This window comes from Haliaeetus albicilla, chromosome 14 (genome assembly GCF_947461875.1).
Source record: "Haliaeetus albicilla chromosome 14, bHalAlb1.1, whole genome shotgun sequence".
NCBI lineage: Eukaryota > Metazoa > Chordata > Aves > Accipitriformes > Accipitridae > Haliaeetus > Haliaeetus albicilla.
In genome coordinates, this window is record NC_091496.1 from 15622883 (window position 1) to 15642746 (window position 19864).

Genomic DNA, 19864 nt, shown 5'->3' on the forward strand with positions numbered 1-19864 from the left:
TGTGTTGTGCTGTGTTTTGTTTTTGAAATGAAAAGTGACACATTTAACACAATCTCCTAAATCTTCAGAAGAACACCAAGCACTGTGCAGTGCTTCTAACACTGCATAGAGGGCACATGACTTGTGAGGTGCTTGAAGACTTTACCTTTAGGTGTCTGAAACAGCCTTGACCATTTAATAGTCCAAGAGTCTTTCTCCATTCCTCAAATCAGGAGATCCTTGCGGAAAGCAATTTTAAAAGTAGCTAAATGGAGGTGGTTTTTAGCTAAATCATGATGCTTACCAAGTTTGATTAACTTTTTTGCCTTCCAACTTCTGATTTCATTGTGTTTTCTTACTTGTAATTGCAGTTATTGCACAGCTGAGACAAAAGCTTGAAAAACTACAGAGCAGCAGACTTCCAGAAAGTTTCAGAGTTCCATATGATCCTGGGCTAAGAGCAGGAGCCCTAGTGGTAAGTATATTCTGAGTTTCTACAAATAATTTTTGAAAAAATTCTCCTATTTGCAAGTATGTGTCATTTGGTAGAATTTTTTGCTAATAAGTCTGAAGGTCTTATTTCACTGTGAATGCAATGACATTTAATGGACTCAGTAGGTTTTTGTTGCCAAGCTTTCGGCATTTTTCTAAATGTGATAACATGCCACCATGCACTAAAAAAATGCAACAACCCATAAGATCCTAATCATTACATGGCAGTTATGACTTTTCCATTAGTTTAATCTGGGTTTTAACCAGATAACTGACTTTTTTACATTAAATACCTGTATAAATGTTTTATCTGACTTCAGGGACTTTGTGATATTCAGTTTATGCTCCTCCAATTACTTTCTCTGTCTTACCCTGATTCATATCTGTCATTAAGGTTTAGGTCCAGACCTTCATCTTACTAACAAAAATGTCCACCTTGGCTATTTCTGATTTTTCAGTATCTCTATGTTGCTTTTGTTGTTTTTATTAGAAAATACATTAAGATTTTGTTAGAAATACGTTAAGAAACACTTGGGTTTTTCTGTGTTGCTGCCTCCAGTTCTGCGGTGAGATTACAGTGGCTTGTGTCAACTCAGAGTTAAAAACAAGATTAATAAATCAGCAGATGTGTAGTGAAAGGGAATTGGCTCATGTGTCTACTATGCAATGTGAAGTTTGGGTAAAAAAGCACAGTGAAGATTCTTGGATTCATTTGATGTGCAGCAAAGAGCCTACAAGGAAAGAATCCCTTGATTTTTCTCTTAGCTAAGGAGAGACAAACCACCCAACCTAAGGAGTTGCTGAATAGTCGGGTACTCATTTGGGTAACTGATGTTAGCTGTCTGGCCATGTTTCTGTCAAATAAACTTGTGTCTTGATAGACAGGCTGTAAGCTAGTCTATCTTCAAAGCTAGTCTATCTTCAAGCTGAGAGAGTTAAACACCTCCTAGTTGGGCATGACTGAAGTACTGTCAGTGCAGAAGTCAATACAAACATTGTTTACTCAGAAATACAGAATTTGTGGCTTCTTAAATATTATTTTCTTGATTGTATTTTTCTCTCTTTAGCCTTTTGTGTACAGAAATAACCAACTGCATGACAAAAAGTGAATTTCAAAATAAAATAAGAGGTCTTTCTGGATTTTCTAGTTTTCCTTCGCTTAGGAAGTACGCCTACCAGGACCTTCCTAGATGAAGGAAGCAATAGGTTTACAAGGGAAGGTAGCTATGTCCAAAAATAGATGGATTAGAGCCTTTTTTTTCCCCCAAACTATATGAATAAAAATAGTTGATATAACAAATGTATTGATAAGCTTTCATTTCATCTTCGTTCTAGCAAGTGCTACTTGTCCATAATCTTCAAACCCTGAAATTGGACTAGTCTAAAGGAAATATTAGAAGCAAAATCACTGTTTCTAATAAGTTCAAAGATTTGACAACTTCTTTCCTTTTTAAAAATAAGGATAGTAAAAACTGTTTTGTTTTAAACTACAAGCTCAGAACCTCAATCTACAAAAAATATTCTTCTCTGATGTCATCGATTCTGTCAGCTCTCAAACACTAATGTGCAACTGCTTTTATTATTTTAGATGGCTTTATTGTGCATAGTAACATTCAACAATGAACCAAGAATTCCAGAATAGAAAGTATTACATTCTACAGTTGTATTAGACATAACTAGTTGAGAAAATATTTTAAATAATCAATTTCAGTAGTTTCAGTGCTGAATTTCTCAAGAATAAAAATGTAATAAAACTAAATAGGGAATTTATTTTTAAATTTTATGAATGATTATGTTAAATTAGTTTCACAAATGCCATTTTCCCCATGAATATGAATGATTTGCTAAGGGAATTTAATCAAGCAATCTGGAATAACTGAAGTTGCTAGAAGTCACAAGGGTGGATGATGCAGTAAATTGCATTGGATGATGATTATCTCCAGGTTTTGCAAAGCACTTGTCAGAGTGCTGTTGTGAGGGTCCATTATTTGCCAGTTTTGTCAGAATCTCTTGTTCTTGGTTTAAAAGGGTTTTCTTCTGTCTGAAGCAGATTTACAAGCTAAATCCAGTTTCGGAGAGTCAAGGCATGCTTTTTCCTTTATCATGGACAGTGTTAAAAGTTGTGCAGGTTCAGTGAGGCTTTATGTGGCAATTGAATACAATTGCTTACATGTGCTTTTGGTGTGTTTCTTGTGGTATAGCTGATTGGAAGTTGGTAAGCTACTCTGTAGCTGGTGTGTAAAAAAGTTAGTCGTGTTGATGTTGGAGTACAATGGCTAGCAATAAATGTGTCTTTCACAGATAGAAAAATGCAAAGTAATGGCATCTAAGAAGAAGCCCCTCTGGCTTGAGTTTAAATGTGCAGATCCAACAGCTCTATCAAATGAAACCATAGGCATAATCTTCAAACATGGAGATGACCTCCGTCAGGACATGCTTATTTTACAGGTATGATAGCTAAAATGTATAAAATTAATAATGTGAATATTTTAAAATATTTTAAAATAATTTTACTTTTCAGAATTGTGTATACCTTATCTTTACTGTCCATATGAAATACGAGGTTGTCTTTTGTTTTTTAAACTGTGTATGACAAGGCTGACATCAAAACTGGATCTTCATTCTTGTACTACAGTTTTTTTATGGTACTGTGTTGTGGGTTAAACCCAGTGGGATGGGGAAAGAGGAAAGGAAGAGTAAAAGCAAGAAAACTTGTGGGTTGAGATAAAAATTGTTTAATAAGCAAAGGAGAAGTGGAAGAAGAGAGAAAGAAAACAAAACAAGTGATGCAAAGACAGTCACTCACCACATCTCATGGGTAGACCAATGCCCAGCCAGTTCCTGCGCAAAAGATAGTTAACCCACCTAACCCCCTTCCTCACTGTTTTATTGCTGAGCATGACATTATTCAGCATGGAATATCTGTTTGGTTGGTTCCGGTCATCTGCCTGGTTGTGTCCCCTCCCAACCTCTTGTACACTCCCGATCTGCTCATAGTGGGGCAGAGTGAGAAACAGAGGCAGCCTGCTTTGCAAACACTGTTCAGCAGTAGCTGGAACATCAGTGTGTTACCAGCATTGCTTTGGTCACAAACCTAAACCACAGCACCATACGAGCTGCTCTGAAGAAAATTAACTTCATCCCAGCCAGATCCAGTTGTCGTGGTTTAACCCCAGCCAGCAACTAAGCACCATGCAGCCGCTCACTCACTCCCCCCCCATCCAGTGGGATGGGGGAGAAAATCAGGAAAAGAAGTAAAACTCCTGGATTGAGATAAGAACGATTTAATAGAACAGAAAAGAAGAAACTAATAATGATAATGATAACACTAATAAAATGACAGCAGTAGTAATAAAAGGATTGGAATGTACAAATGATGCGCAGGGCAATTGCTCACCACCCGCTGACCGACACCCAGCCAGTCCCCGAGTGGCGAATCCCTGCCCCCCGCTTCCCAGTTCCTAAACTAGATGGGACGTCCCATGGTATGGAATACACTGTTGGCCAGTTTGGGTCAGGTGCCCTGGCTGGGCATGGGAAGCTGAAAAATCCTTGACTATAGTCTAAACACTACTGAGCAACAACTGAAAACATCAGTGTTATCAACATTCTTCACATACTGAACTCAAAACATAGCACTGTACCAGCTACTAGGAAGACAGTGAACTCTATCCCAGCTGAAACCAGGACACCAGTACACACTTTTACCCTGTTTTTTCCTGTCATGTGCCATACATACTTCACATTTTGGTGTTCTAGAGAAGGAATCTTATTTAGTACAAGATGGCATGTTTTTCTGATGAAGCGTTTTTACCATTTATTTATGCAATGGGTGAAGTTAAAATTAAAAAGAGTAGCATTGCTCTAATATTTCAGTGATTGTTCTGATAAACTGGTTTGTTAGCACTTTTGGGGGTATTTATGGGAAAAAATGGACATACTTTCTAATGTATTCAATCTCAGCTCATGTAGAAATCATACAATATATTTATTAATACTTTATAAAACAGTAGAGTTTGCCTGGGCACAGGACAGATGAGGAAACATAAACCCTGGTTCTGTAACTGATAATCTTGAATGGCTGCACACTTTCTGTATATATCTCTTAATCTGTAAAATAGACAAGTTTAGCCCCACCTCAGAAGTCTGGGTAGTGTTATTTGTGTGAGTAATAAGTAATGTCCAAATAATTTGAAATAACTCAGTGTATACATTTGTTACTAGATTCTTCGAATTATGGAATCCATTTGGGAAGCAGAATCCTTGGACCTCTGTTTGTTACCGTATGGTTGTATTTCTACAGGGAACAAAATAGGTATGTGATCACACTTACTGTGATTAGAAATTCAAAATACCATAGTTACAGAACTTGCATATAGGAGAACTATTCTGGTATGCGCTGTGGTCCTGAGATAAATAGCAGTTTATTACACTTTCTGTGAGCAGCCTTCAGTTGTGTCTTAGCAATAGTTTCTGCCCTTCTGATGGGTATCCTTCAACTGATGTACTAGCTTACCTGACTGTGATTCTTGTGCAAGTCCAACTGTTTGAGTCCTGCTGCAAGTTTCTTTTTAATAACGATATTTGGTATGAAAAAGTGGTGAGAGTGAGTGACTTATTCAAGATGTGGTTTAATGTGTTGATAAGAATAAAATAGAGGAGAGAGATAAAATAGCCAAACATTTATGTTTTTTTCCAACCTAAAGCTTCATACTCTATACTACATGGAAGCAACAGCATTACTCAACAGGATGCTCAGGCAGTATTTCTCAGGGGGTATTAGTTCCTGCAGCATGGATGATCTGTTTTCCAGAATTTGTGGTGGGTGAAATCAAGTAGTTGCTTACAAAGCTTCTGGAGAACTGCGTGATGGTGTGTAGAGCAACCTGATCAGCTCTGGAAGAGTCCAATTACATCCAGAAATGCCAAACTCATATATAATTTATACATCCGGATGGCTCCAAACTGACTTTTTGTGGTTGGTTTTGCATATATTATGTACCCTCAGCACATCTACATTGCACAGTTTCCTAGTATCCAGATAATACAGAATTGACTGTAAAGTCAATTTTGCTAAGCAGTTCTTGAACGATTGGTTAGAGGAAAGCCTCTTCAGTGCAGAAAAATTGGGCATGTCCAAATGAAGCTATTGTGCTGAAAAAATGCTTTGGCTGTAAACAGTGCTTCAGTGAGATAGATTAGCAAGTACATCTCTGCCATTTACTTAAAGCTTGAACATGTGTAAAAATTGGCAAGTTTGTTAATTCCTGTCATCGGTGTAGCTGGCAGTGTGATAGTAACTGCATGGTTTGATAAAATAATGATAATATAAATATTGCTATGTGTCTCCCATGATCTCCAGCTTTTTAGTTCTTTTCTTTTTCAGCAATATATTTTGCTTTATGGATCAAACAATAATGAACTGAATCCCAGTAAAATTAAGAACTCTTTTAGTATATATCTGTAATGTACTTCCTCTCTAAAATCCATTGCCACATAAAATTTTTATCATCCTTTCTTTTGACTTCAAGATATCTCAGCAATGCAGAAAACCCAGACTCACTGATAAAATAATTGGTAGTGTGACAGAAAAGTTTCCTTTCTCCTAATATGAGTGTTTTAAAATTAAATAAATCATATTGATAGAATTCTAATAATAAAGGAAATGGGACATTATATATCAAAATACCAACTAACTGTAAATGTAAGGAGGGTTGGGTTTTCTCCTCTCCTTTAGATATGTTATAACAAGCCTGATTTTTGCAGAGGTTTTTACTATTTAATTTAATTTGGTTTAAAATCATCTCAAGACAATGTAATCATTGAAATCATGGAGGAAGGTGGAGGAATTCTGCCAGTGATCCTAGCGTTCTTGTATTCAAGTTACAGACTTCATTATTCTTTCATAATTGACTCCCCATTCTTTTATCTCAAGGAAATAATTTTTTATTTTCCTATATGCATGGGGGAGATGTAAGCATCACAGTAGGGGCGTGGTTAATCACAAAAAGACTCCGGTTCAGTTTGCTGAGAACACCTGCAGCCTAAATTAGTAATACCTAATGTGGGGCACTTTGTTGTAGAGCTTATGCGTGTTTGGAACAAAATCAAAGAGTAGTGACATGCAAATGTTCTTTCACAATATTGATATGTGGTCTTCTTCCAAGCTGCTTCTTCCCTCCCTCTTAATATTTCCATGGAACTTGGGGCAGTTTCTGTGTATTGACACAAGGACAGTACCCCAGTTCTACACTGAGCACAGGGAAACAGCCAGGTGCCTCACACCTGAGGCTGGCATCACCTCCTCTGTAAAGCTTTCTCAGTCTGTTGGAGACATCCGCATTCAATGCAGTTTGCAGTTTTGGAAACATCCCTCCTCTCCACTGCTGCTGCCAAATAGACCTCTGTAGGAGGAACTTTCTCTTCTATGTATCACTGGTAAAAGATCATACCCTATTCTCTCTCCCTTTGACACTGCCATATGTTCCCAGCTCTGCAAGGCAATTATCACTACTTACTATGCTGCATCACTGCCAAATTTAAGAAGTTCAAGCTGGCACTTAATGTAACAGTCACCTGCTTTAGTACCGGAGATCCCCAGAAACACATAGCCTAGTGCATTTACTGCTGCACTTCCTCCCAGTTGAACACAGCCCAGCTGAGATCCTCTATCCCAGTTACTGAAGCTTTCTCTAGGACTAACCATGCCTACCGAGAGGCATGCCTGTATTTAGAAGGATTTGCCAGTAGAGCTATACCATTCCAGCAGATAAGTATTTTTACCACGATACCTTTAAAGTATTTACTTGGACAGAATAAGCTGCACAACATTCTGTGTAGGTTTTATACCACTCTTCTGGCAGTGCGGTGCAGAATTGTAAGTAAAAGGTTTTCATTAGCAGCTACTTTAAAATCTGGTGACCTTTCACACTGCAAATCAACATAGGTATGCTGGGGGAAATTTTAAATGCAAGGGGAAGCAGAAGACGCCTCCTGCAACAGCACTGCTCCCCGGGAATCAAGGAGCTGTTGGCCAGTAGAGGGAGGTTGGTGAGCACAGGCAGGGGAAGCCTTTTCAACAGCTGGAATGTGATCTGGAGCTTGCTCCCAGGAGGAAAACAACAGCTTGACAAGCACAGACCAAAATGCAGAGCTTTTTAATTTGGTGGTATTGGCGGTGGGTTTTGGATGTCATCTTTCCACAATAGTTTTATTACAAACAAATCCAGGCCACTGTCAAGACGGAAGAGATACCTCCAGGGGGTATTCAGCCATGCGTGGAAGGCAGGGGCAGGGAGAGATTACTGCATTGTTACTCTGTTACTGAAAAATTTGCACATAATTCAGTAATTGCAAAAGGGTAGTACTGTGAATAGATAGAAATTCATCTGCTTCAGAGAGAGAGTCAAAGTGAAACCAAATCAGAAACTGCATTGAATCACTTTGGAGAGAAAGGGATATTTTTGTTTGCTTGCTGTCTTTGAGCTGGAGCTGAAGCCAGGATTTTACCTAGAAGACACTGTTGAACTTGAACCAGAGGAAGAAGATAAAATATTTCCAGTTACCAAATAAGTTCAACTAAAATCTGACCTTCCCCCATACAGGCATGCCCAGTACAAGGGCAGACTGCATTTGCTAGTCTTGGCTACAATGCAGAGTTGTGTTGCAGCCTCTGCTTCTGCTTTTCTCTCTAGCTTCCCCTTCATCGCATGCCATGTTAGTACGAACAGTACAAGTCCTTGTTTCTGCACCGTATTGCTGTGATGTGCTGATTTGCCTTTGTGAGGATCTGTTCAGTTTAGGGACTGTTCAGTTTAGGGACCGACCTCTGGGCCCCAACAGCTAGAGCTTTCCATCAGCAATCCCACTGCTACACCCCACTGTGTACTGATATTTCTGAACCTTTCTGTGCCTATGCACACTTAAGCTTAAACTGGATTTACTGCAGAAGGGCCAGCTCTGTTCCTCTGCCACAACTCTGGCAACACGTGCATCCCTAGGCTGCTGCAACGGTGCAGCTCCTCAGATTTGTGAAGTTGGAGAGAAGCTGGTGGGAATGTGAATGGTACCTGGGCTTCTGCAGGGGATCAGGACAGGAGGTAGTTCCTCTCCTTGGGAAAAGCCTTATGCAGAGAGTCCCCACTCATCATGTAATTCTTTCCATTTTAAAAGGTTTTACATTCTCATGGATGTTTAGGATGCCAGGCTAGTTACGAGCCCTGGCTGGTTTCAGCTGGGAATGAATAAGAACCACTGTTGCTTGTAAAATAAATCTCTGCTCACAACCTATAAAATTCTGCAGTTGATTTAAAAACCACAGTTTTAAATTTAATTTTGCATATTTTTAATATGCTTTGATATAAATTTAATAACTTCTTTTACCTTTTTCCTTGTTTTCTCTAGGAATGATTGAAATTGTGAAAGATGCTACAACAATTGCCAAAATTCAGCAGAGTACAGTTGGCAACACTGGTGCATTTAAGGATGAAATACTAAACCAGTGGCTCAAGGAAAGATGCATGATTGAAGAGAAGGTGAGTTCTTTGAATTTTTAAGTAGCATTTTCAAATGCACCCTACTAATTTAGAGGCACAGAGCCCATACGGTTGTGTTTGTGTTACTTACATGAGTTTGAAAAATCCATTCGTTTTCCCTGTACTCCGTCGTGGGTGTCCGTGAAAGAGCCTTTAGTATCCAGCTGGCAGCCGAGGTCCTAAGAAACAAGGTGCTTTAGAAATGACTCCTTTGTTAGTGGTATTTAGAAATGATACATGAGGAGCAGGTTGAAAGGACATCTAGGAACACTGGAAGGCAGTGTGGTTTCAGAGGATTTAAATACAGGTTTGGGTACTCACAATTCCTTTGCGTAGGTAGGTCCACTGACCTGCTGGAGATTTCTGCCGGCTTTTTTTCTCAGAAAGCATGGGCAACTATATGCTTATTTTATTTGTGCTAAGGTACAGAACCTGCTTGCACAGTACAGTGAGTGCAATGCAGGGCTCTGATCTTAATCTCTGCTGTGCAACGGTGTATTTTATAAGACAGTTTGTCTAACTGATGATAGATACATGTCAACAGAAAGGCATATGACTGAACTGAGTTTCCAGCATTGGAGCATTTAACATCTCTAAGATTTTCAGTTTCAGGCAGCTGTGGAAAGATTTGTTTATTCTTGTGCTGGATACTGTGTGGCAACCTTTGTACTTGGAATAGGAGACAGGCACAATGACAACATTATGATTACAGAAACAGGTGAGTTATTTTTTGAGAATTTCATAGAAGAAGTGGGGACTGTCTGTACTTCATTAGATTTTTCTTTCATTTTAATAAATAATGCATTTAACAATGAATGAAGAGACACAATCCGGTTCTGTCAGCATTGCTTACAAGTTCAGGTCCTCCTGTGACATTGAAATGCATTGTCACCCCTTTTGGCCTTCATATAGGCTCTAGATATTTATCATTAATAATACCGTTCTTTTCCAAGGACAAATTTGTTACAAACTAAGTCATGAGGAATGTAAAACTAATTTTTTTAGTGTCTAGATCTGAGATGTAAAAACTAAAAAACTTTAAAAAGCAGACAGCTGTTCACCTGTCTGAAGTGTGGGTGTGGTTCTGACAGTGTTCAGTGGAACTGTATCTGTGTCAGAATTCAGATGTTATTGGACTATTTTCACTTCCAAGGAACATAATTGCTTTATATAGCTTTATAGAAAATCGTAGAAAATAAGTGTACACTGAGAGTATTGGTTTTGCTACTGAAGTCTGTGGGATGGTTGCAATCCTCCTGAAAGAACCACAGGTTTTTTGTATGACAAACTTTGGGAATTATTTCTGTAGCTGCACATTGGTTCATCCCTAATTTTACTTACCTGTGGAAGTCCCAGAAAGGACCCCAGAATAAGCAGTACATATGGAGGAGTTTTATTTAATCTAAGAAATTCACTTCCAGTTTCATGATCCTCTTGCTTCATAATTAATCTTTACATAATGCTAAGAGACAGAAAATACTTTTGGGCTTAGGTAGAAGGCTGTGTATTTAATATTAATTATATTATAGTTAAAGTTTTACCAGTTGAAGACTAGAGAGAAGTACCCTGAAGGCAGAAATGAGCTAATTGAAGACTACAGTAGAAAAGTTCACTTGAAGTCCTTGAGGAAAAGAAGACAAAGAAATGCTTTAATTTCAACATTATGTATAATACAATGCAATGTTAGTGCCTATTGGCAGAAAATGAGGGACAGGTCAGTAGAAAGAGGGACAGGGAAAAAAAGGTTATTCTGTTGTGGTCAGGAGCAGGTTTGCCTTAGAGTCTTTAACAGGAGCTGTCTTGAGCAACAGAAGCCAGAATGATGTCAGTCTGAGAGGTCTGCAGAGAATGTCACATTCAGTAGGTTGGGAGGACTTGGAAACTGGCTGAAATGCTGGAACATCTAAGGATGTTCCACCTATGCATCACTGTTAAGTATCATCTTACATAATTTGATGTTTTATCTTTTTTTTTATACATGTACCACTATTACAAATCTGTGGTTTTTAGTAACCATACTCTTTTATCCTTACATCTTGTCTGCCAGTGAAAGTAATAAAGTAATCTGAAAAGCAGCAGCACACTCCAGTCCTGTAAGTGTAGCGATCCTTAAAAGGGCTGTTATTCATCGCTTTCCTGGGAACTGATACACTACTACAGTCTCAAAGTTATCCAAAGGGTGACGATGCAAACTTATTCTGCACACTGTAGTGTGATTTAGAAATGGGTAATGCAGGTCTGTGAGGAAGAAGCATGTTCTAGTGAATTACATTAGCCAAGGAGCTGGATAGCGCCAGAATCCCGTGGGTATTTGAAACATAATCCACAAGCCTTTCCTATGTATTGATGTGCTGGAAGCTGATTGTTATGGATCTGAGGCACAAGCTTTCCTTGGTTGATTTTTGAAAAGCTGTGAGTGTATGTTTAGAAAATACAGCAGTTCTGCCAGGTTTTTAACAACTGCCAAAGATAAACAAAAAGTAATTTTGCCAAGAGGACAAAATTACATATTTTTTTTAAAAAAGAGAGAAAATAGTCTTTTCTGCTGAGCTAAAGAGTGATCATATATACCCCCAAAAAAGAGGTTTTGGAATTATTGTGAATACAAGTAAGTGTTCTTGGCAGTTTATTGTATTTGAGCCTAACTGTAACTTCTTCTTCTCTTTATGAAGGTAACCTTTTCCATATTGATTTTGGCCACATTCTTGGAAATTATAAAAGCTTCCTTGGAATTAATAAGGAAAGAGTTCCTTTTGTGCTGACTCCGGATTTTCTGTTTGTCATGGGGACTTCTGGAAAGAAGACAAGTCTCCATTTCCATAAATTTCAGGTAAAGAGTGACTATCTAGCTGCAAATCAATTAAGCAATGTTTTTTATGCTCTGAAATGAACATTAGTGCCTTAGTTCTCAAAGGTCTAGGCTCCTGGGTATTATGTTAATAAAATTTACTGAATCAATATACAATTCCAGGATATTTTAGGTCCAATGAAAAGCAAAAATTATCTGTGGGATTATGGGAACTAGAACTCAAACATCAACAAAGCCACACTGAAAAACTTCAGTTAGCAGCAGACTAGATAGGCAGTCCTTTCTTTGTTTCTTGTCTTTTTTGAAAATACTTTGTAGAGGGCTTCAGTATTTGGTCCTGTTAGAGGAGACTCATAGCACTAAGCGGAACCTTCTGTGTAGCACAAGCAGGTGCGAGGCATTCCTCAGCTGGCTTTGCCAGTGTTATTCCCTCCCAGTTCTGCCCTCATATTCTGAGGCTTGGACTACTGCATCTGAATAGAATTCTGCAGTGACCTTAAGCTATGTCAGATTCTGTTTTTGTGAAGTGGGTGGACTTAATGCTCTGAAAGAAAAGAATGGTATTAAAAATCTATTCTATTGCAGCTTCCATTTGAAATTGAGCCCCTCCAAAACAGTTTTGACTTTTCAAGCTTGTGTAGGACCTAGGTGAGGAGGGAGGAAAGCAAAATGCTGTTTAGTATGTTTAATGAAATGGTTGACAGCGTGGCTGAGCAGAAATAAATGGATGTCTGGGGTGTTATTCCTGTGCTTATCTTTAGGGACTTTAAATAAGTGCCTGATTAGAAAGCAGGTTCCCTGTAATATCAAAAGAAAAAGTCTCCTCCAGAGTGTGAGTCAAAGCAAAAGCCTAACTTAGATGTTCTGGATTCCCTGTGGATGAACCAGTGTCTCTGTCCTGGTAAGGAGTCTGGTTTTCTAACCTGAGTACCTAATTAAGGTTCTTAATGCTGGATAGCGAATATGTCCCTTTGAACATGTACATGATTGTACAGCAAATAACAAGGCAGTTGTCATCCTTGAGCCCAGACTTCTAAAAATAACTAAGGAACCAGGTGCGATTTTTGAGTCTTTGTTTTGTGCAAGGACTAGCTTTATCACAGTGCAGGTGTTTTGATGGGGGCTTGTAGCTCAAAAGATTTAAGAGCAGTGTGGGTTTTGCTATGGGAGCAGAATGCTAAGCCCATGTTGTCAGAGAAGCTTGTGAGCTGTGCTGCATATAGGAAAGATGCTGTTGCCACAGCTGTAAGCCATGTGCAAGTGTGGAGCTGAAACACCACCCTAGGGTATGCCATTTCATAGAAGAGCTCTGTTCTGGAAGCAGAAAATAGTTGAAAATGTGAAAGTGTGCTAATGGAGAATTGGAAAACTAGCAACCTATTAGTGTCTGCAGTTAGGTGATGTGTTCGTATGTACGGATCATCCGGCTTTTTAGAGAATATCTGACCTTTACTTCAGCAGCCTAAATACCAAAAGCAATAGGAGGTGATTTTGGTCTTAGCCTCTCTTCAACAAGCCATGCCTTCATCATACAGTCCTGGGTTTGACTGAATACACACTTGCTTACTCTGGTACGAATTTCTAAATACTGCTACCATCCCACTAATGCAGATGGAGTAGGAATGCTGTGATAATGCCAGTATGGTTTCCATTAGTGTCGTTAACCAAATGAAAGGTGATTCATGTCCTTTAGCTTTGTGAACTGTGACCATGAGATGTGACCTGGTCATTTTAAGCGGGATGATTTAGGCACAGACAACAATACTGACCAAAAAAGTGTAAGTTCACGTACAGTTCTGCTGCATTAGACACTGTTTTTATAAACTACTATTCCAGTAGTACATTAAAAGGCTTTTCTGTCTCAAAGACCAATGAAAAGAAAGTTAAAATATTTCCATTCAAGTAAAACAGTAACACAGAGCAAGATCTGCATCACATATTTTGCTGTAAAAAATATATGTTTTAATTATATGGTCACAGCACAAAAATAAACAAAATTATAGCTTCACTTTTCAACTGTTTCATCATGTTTCCTAATATTGAGGGATTCATTCAGTGTACTTGCTGACTCATTCATGTATTAATGGAAAAGTCTCAGCATTTATCCTTCATTAATTTTTAAGAGCATCTCTCATTACTTTGTACTTCAACTACATTAAAGTAGGTTGTACTTCAGAGGAATCCTTTGGTTTTTACAGGCTTTGGTGTTTTTGATATTTTAAAATACCTACTTTATTAAAAAATTTATTTCTTTGTCACCTATTGGGTACAGTCCCTACAGATGTGTTAGCCATAGCTCATATTGCAGGTGTCAGAGAAGGTTAATTAGACAAATAATTTTGACTGAAGTTCACTGCAACATAGTATAGTTCATTATTAGTGAACTTCTAAAGCTGTCAGTGGCCTGGCAACTTTTCTGGAACTAGCAATAAAGTTCATTCCTATTAGCTTTTAATCTAAATTTTGCTTCCCTTTTTGTTTGCGCTCATTATGATAGTTTAATGAAAATTAGAGGCCAGAAGTTATTAGTGACATCACAGAAATGCTTAGTAGGAAGCAGTATTTAATGGTCTTTTGTCCTAATTGCAAAAATGTATTTAAGCATGACTTAATCTGAGAATTTTTCTGTTCCATCTATGAATTTTTCAGCTGCCTTAGTACTGTCCAGATTTCTCTTGCTGTAGGTGTCATATGTGGTGGCATTTCCTTTCCAGCCTTTGGCCGAAACCCATGCAACTCTTTTACTCCTATATACAGGCAACTTTTTCACTTCTTACTTGTAGAAACCCTTGAGAGAGCCTCATCTAAGATCTTCATAGTCTTTTGAGCTTTGTCTACCTGCCTATTATTAGTTTGCCTAAAATTGTCTTTGCATTAGATTTTGAATGCATTTTTATTCATTATATTTTATTTAATTCATTGGTTTTGCATTACTCTGCTGACTTGACAATAGAGAGATCTGTATTTTCAGTAGTAATCAAATTCTTCTATACCATTTGTTTACAAAATCACATGTATTTGTCAAATAAAGGTGACAGAAAGCAGGACGGTGTATAATTCATCACTGAAAAATACTTATTTGTAGTATACTGTACAGGGAAGGGATGGCCTATATAACAGAAATTGGATACTTTATATTATAAAAATGCCTGACCTTTAGGATACTAATACTTAAGACAGTTTCAAGCTCTCAAAATAATTATTCTTTATTGTCTGTTGGACAAGGGATTTTGGGTTCTCCTCAGCTCCTCTCATTTTGCCAATGGCTTTAGATTAGTTAGCAGCTTTATCCTTAATCCCATGGTAAACATCTACATATCCTTGACACATATGTATGTGTTATTTTTGGTTCTCTCTGCCTCGCTTAGAAGTGTAAAAATTAGTTTTCTTGGAAGATGTTAATTCAAAACTCCATTCAGTTCCTGTCTGCATCAATAACCGTAACAGGCAGATACAGATTTTTTTAATCTTTTGAATTCCTGCAAGGACTGCCTTTGAGATGCAGTGATGCCAGGTTCTTGACTGCATAATTGTTTTTCTGTCTCAGACACCCGCAGTAGTGAGATGCATCATCCACACAGAAATGTAAAACCTTCTTTGATACAACTATAAAGAGCTTTCATCGCTTTCAAGGGAAACAAAACACACACTAACTCTTGTGACAAGATTTCCCTGTTTGAAGTTGATAAGTAGATACATAAGTAGAATTTCTCCCCCCCCTCCCACAGTGTTATGGAGAAACTAATCCCTGTGATGATGTTTTCTGTTGTAAATTGTGCTTTGACCATTGCAATTTATCTTCTGCTTCACTAGAGCTAAGCTAACATTAGAGTTCGTAAGTATGATCTTATTTCAGGACAGAATTTATTTGGAAACAGAGTGAAAGATTTAAGGGCCCAGGCAATAGGAAAAAAGAAACCCTACAGATCTTCAACATATCATCTTCCTTCCTTAGTATCTTCCTAACCTGTCTGGTTGGTTGTCCTGGTGTTGCTGATGTGAACAGTGATAGATGTTAAGATTATTTGTGCACTTCCTACTGTTTCTAAGGAACAAAAAAACCCATACAACTTGTCAAAAATAGACGGTGTTCTAGAGGGCTGATGAGATTTGGTGGAACTTTACATGAAAATATTTGGATTTCTTACGCATTCTTTAATAAATTCATATACATTTGTGGAAAGGTAAAATTGAATATTTAATTGGGTAAAAATTAGCATTGCTTCAGCTTTGGTTTTAACAGCAACAACCTTCTTGGAAGTATTTTTCATCTTTTTGCATTACTGCATTGCAGGCTCAGTTTAACTTTCTGATATATGATTGAGTTCTTCATTGCATTGTCTTTCTTAAGATGTTATTTCTAAAAGTAAATGAGTAATAAATTTAATCATTTCAGTTTACGTATTAGTCACTTAGCATTAAATATTCTTTTAAAAAGCATTGCATGTTTTTCCAAGCTGCAGAAATTTCATTCTTCTAAAGGTTATGTTGTTAAGCACAAATTACTTGCATATGGAAGTGAAAAACCTATTAAAAAAATATAAATCTGTGGAATCCAGTGTGACAGTACATGAACGTAGAAGTCCTACAGGAGCTGTCAGCTGGAAAAATTTCCTAGAATACCAAGCCTGAAAAATCTTCTCCATTAAATAAGCCATCACCTCTGCAAAGTTAATAGGCATCTATATAAAATGAAGAACAGTCCCCTGGAGGTGCTACTTTATTCAATATCACTTGCCAGCCATGGTCTTTAAATGGGAACATACCAATTGGAAAGGAAGACAATGAATTACTGCTGTCTCTTTTAACAGCCACAGAAAGAGATTATACAACAGGGAAATTAATTTGAAATTTTGGTGAAGCTAAGGTTTTATGCTTTAGTAATTAATAAAATATTATTAAAAAGAGCCTTTAGTTTGTACACCAAACCAGTACTTTTTGCCCCAAAGTGTGGTAATGGATGAAGTAATACCGAGTGATGGATGCAGAAGTTCACTTCACATTTCTGCTCAGGTGAACGGCTCTGTTGGGTCTCCTCTCTCTGACATAATTGAGTGATTAAATAGCATTGGTTAATGAGAGTCCTGTGAAATTCTTACACTGTCCCTCTCAGTTCACCTCATCAATTAACAAAAAATTCTTCTCTCTTGTAGGATGTATGTGTGAAGGCTTATTTAGCTCTTCGACATCACACAAACCTGCTGATCATCCTGTTCTCCATGATGCTAATGACTGGAATGCCCCAATTAACCAGCAAAGAGGATATTGAATATATCCGGGATGCACTGACAGTAGGGAAAAGTGAAGAAGATGCCAAAAAGCATTTTCTTGATCAGATAGAGGTTTGCAGAGATAAGGGCTGGACTGTGCAATTTAACTGGTTTTTACATCTTGTGCTTGGAATCAAGCAAGGAGTAGAAAAGCATTCTGCTTAATATTTTATGTAAATTAACTGTGGGTGTGAATAGGAGGTTAGTGAGTCTACATGTTATTTATGAATTCTGAATAAATGAGCAGTCAAAATTGCCTTTACTTTGCTGGCAGCTTAAATGGATCTTCTAAAAAGGCAAGGACTTTTGCTCTACACCTCCCGAAGATCTTCTGCAGTTAATTTTTTATTTTTCTTGTTTTTAATGTCTAATGACACTTCACGTTGCTGGATTCTTTTAACTAGTTGCTTTGCTGATGTGGCCTGCATTTTTCTCGTTTTCTTTAGTAATAACGTGAGATAAATATGAAGGAGGAGCTTCAGTAAGATGATAACCTGCAAATTCAAACAGAAATCCCCTATGACATTACCTTTAATTGTTCATGAAGTCAAGCCCTTCAAAAGCAGAAGAATCTATTTAAAATCTATGGTTATATTGAAATCCCTGTAGGCAATTCACTTCTTTCTCAGGATCGCTTACGCTGAAGTGTAGTTCACCCACATCCCTCTCTTTTGTCCCTTCCTTAACACTTTGTCCTTTTTGGATTTTTAATATGTTGTCAGCAGAAAACAGCTTTGGCTCTACCACTAGAGGAAATTACCTTACTATTATTGTAGCCTCCTGCATAGACAACTGAGCTTGACTGTCCTGCGAGAAGAACTTCATAGTTACCTGGAAGTTCCTCAGGTTTGAACCTGAAATTCTGAAGGTTTAATTTTGAAAGGTTTTTTACTGTACTTTTTAATAGGGAACATCTGTATTATGTTACAGATCATATTCTTACTGTAACGTTACTAAAAATCCACCTGTATAGTAAAAGCTTTGTAGAAAAAGCAATGGTACTTCTTTACTCCTCAGAGAAAACTCCTTATGTAAGAGAAATTGACATTTTACCAAATATTTGAGAAACCCAAAGTTATTTATTCTTTGGTGATATATTTTCAGGATATACCTAGAAGGAATTAAATGTAATCTTTGAAATTGTGTATATTTTGCTATTTATTTTTAAATTCCTTAAGAGACTATACTACTGAAAAGCTATTTATGAAAGAAAAAAAAATCCTTATCTTTAATTTCAATATTTAAACTTAAAGGAGGAAAAAATGGGCAGTGTTAACTAGAATTGTAACTTCTCTGCTGTAGGATGCCTGCAAATCATCAAGTCTGCCTATGGTAGGAAAGGAAAAAATATACAGCATGAATTAGTCTTTGACTTGAATTATTGTGGTATACTTCCTGCTAATTGATTTTACCAAAGAGAGAAGATGGCTTACAATATTGCTTTTTTGCACTTGTGCCTGTGTAATTTCTTCTTTCATTGTAGTGTTACATGGGTTTTACATTACATATAAATGATTAACTGAATTTTTAATTCTGTTATCATTTGCTTTGATCATTTCACAGAACTGTTAAGATTTTAACTACTGCTACCACTGTTACTACTGAGTGTATTCTTGAAAGATTTTTAATAAATGTACTGTAATTGGTGTCTCAGTTATGAGATATAGCCAATCTATTCTTGAAGTGTAGATGTTTAATAGGTTACTGTGCACAACTATTTTTGATGTATATGGTAGACTCTAGTTAAGGAAATCTAAAAACTTAAAATGTATTTTGTTCTTCTGTTACATTATTATTCCATGCAAGATAGGCATAAGACCATACTAAAATATAAACTAAATGGTGAATGTTGTCAGTAAAATGGTATTTTTAGATTTGTATTTTATAGATCTGAAATAAATTGACATGTTCTATTCTGAATATCATCTGATTATCATTCATGAATAAGCAGCTTAGCCCAAAATACATGTAAATATTTTTTTTATCCAGTTACTTAAAGACTATGTAATCTCAGTAAGAAATCCTATTCAAAGTCCCCCTCAGAGGAATTTAGTTCCATATTAGTAACTCCGTATGATGTTAGATATCTTAAATTTTAATAGTCTATAGTATTAGAATTGCAATTATTATAATTGTAAAATGTGAATAGAATATTACCATCTTCTAAGAGCACTTTATTCATTCCTGGTTTGTTCTATAAAGAAAAATCTGAGGATTTTAGTAAGTTCCTGGTTTTAAAAAGTAAGTAAATCTACTGCTAAATTTAACTCCAGCATGGAGAAATAAATGCTAATCCCAGCTTTAAGGGAAATGGCACTCTTGAAGCAGTCTCCATTCGCAGAAAATGGTCTATGAGAGACCTGCACGCAGAGGAACGTGGTTGAGTCCTGCACTAAACTTAGACTGATGATTTTTATCAGCAGTTTACAATGTGCTCTATTGAATTGTATACAGTGTTTGTTACAGACATCTGAAACACCTCTGTGCTGAGCTAATTAGAGAAAGCAGACTTTCTCGTTGCTTTCCTTGCCGGTGAAGCCTACGGTTGGGCTGCCTGCGCCGTGCTAAGCTGCCTTGTGCCTTCCTTCGAACACCCGCTCTGCGACGGGCGTTGGGTGTTTGCCAGCCTGACTTCTGGGAGATCAAAAGTAGCTGCCAAATCTCCTTTTTACCTACAGAACAAACTATTAGGCAGCTTACCGGCACTTTATTTACAAGTAGCTGTGCATTCATAATGGCTGATTATCTGTTGGCTTTCCTGTGCCTCTGGAAACCTCCAT

General features: G+C 37.4%; 1 protein-coding gene across 2 annotated transcripts in view; it reads left to right on the plus strand.

Moving 5' to 3' along the window:
- PIK3CG (phosphatidylinositol-4,5-bisphosphate 3-kinase catalytic subunit gamma) overlaps positions 1 to 19004 on the plus strand; it is a 35770-nt gene extending 16766 nt beyond the window's left edge. For both annotated transcript variants that reach the window (XM_069801835.1, XM_069801836.1), the window contains exons 5-11: positions 351 to 454; positions 2773 to 2919; positions 4696 to 4786; positions 8875 to 9005; positions 9612 to 9723; positions 11678 to 11835; positions 16968 to 19004. In XM_069801835.1, coding sequence (XP_069657936.1) covers positions 351 to 454; positions 2773 to 2919; positions 4696 to 4786; positions 8875 to 9005; positions 9612 to 9723; positions 11678 to 11835; positions 16968 to 17249 — 1025 coding nt within the window. In that variant the 3' untranslated portion in view covers positions 17250 to 19004. The remainder of the gene's footprint in view (positions 1 to 350; positions 455 to 2772; positions 2920 to 4695; positions 4787 to 8874; positions 9006 to 9611; positions 9724 to 11677; positions 11836 to 16967) is intronic.
- Positions 19005 to 19864: the final 860 nt, after the last annotated feature.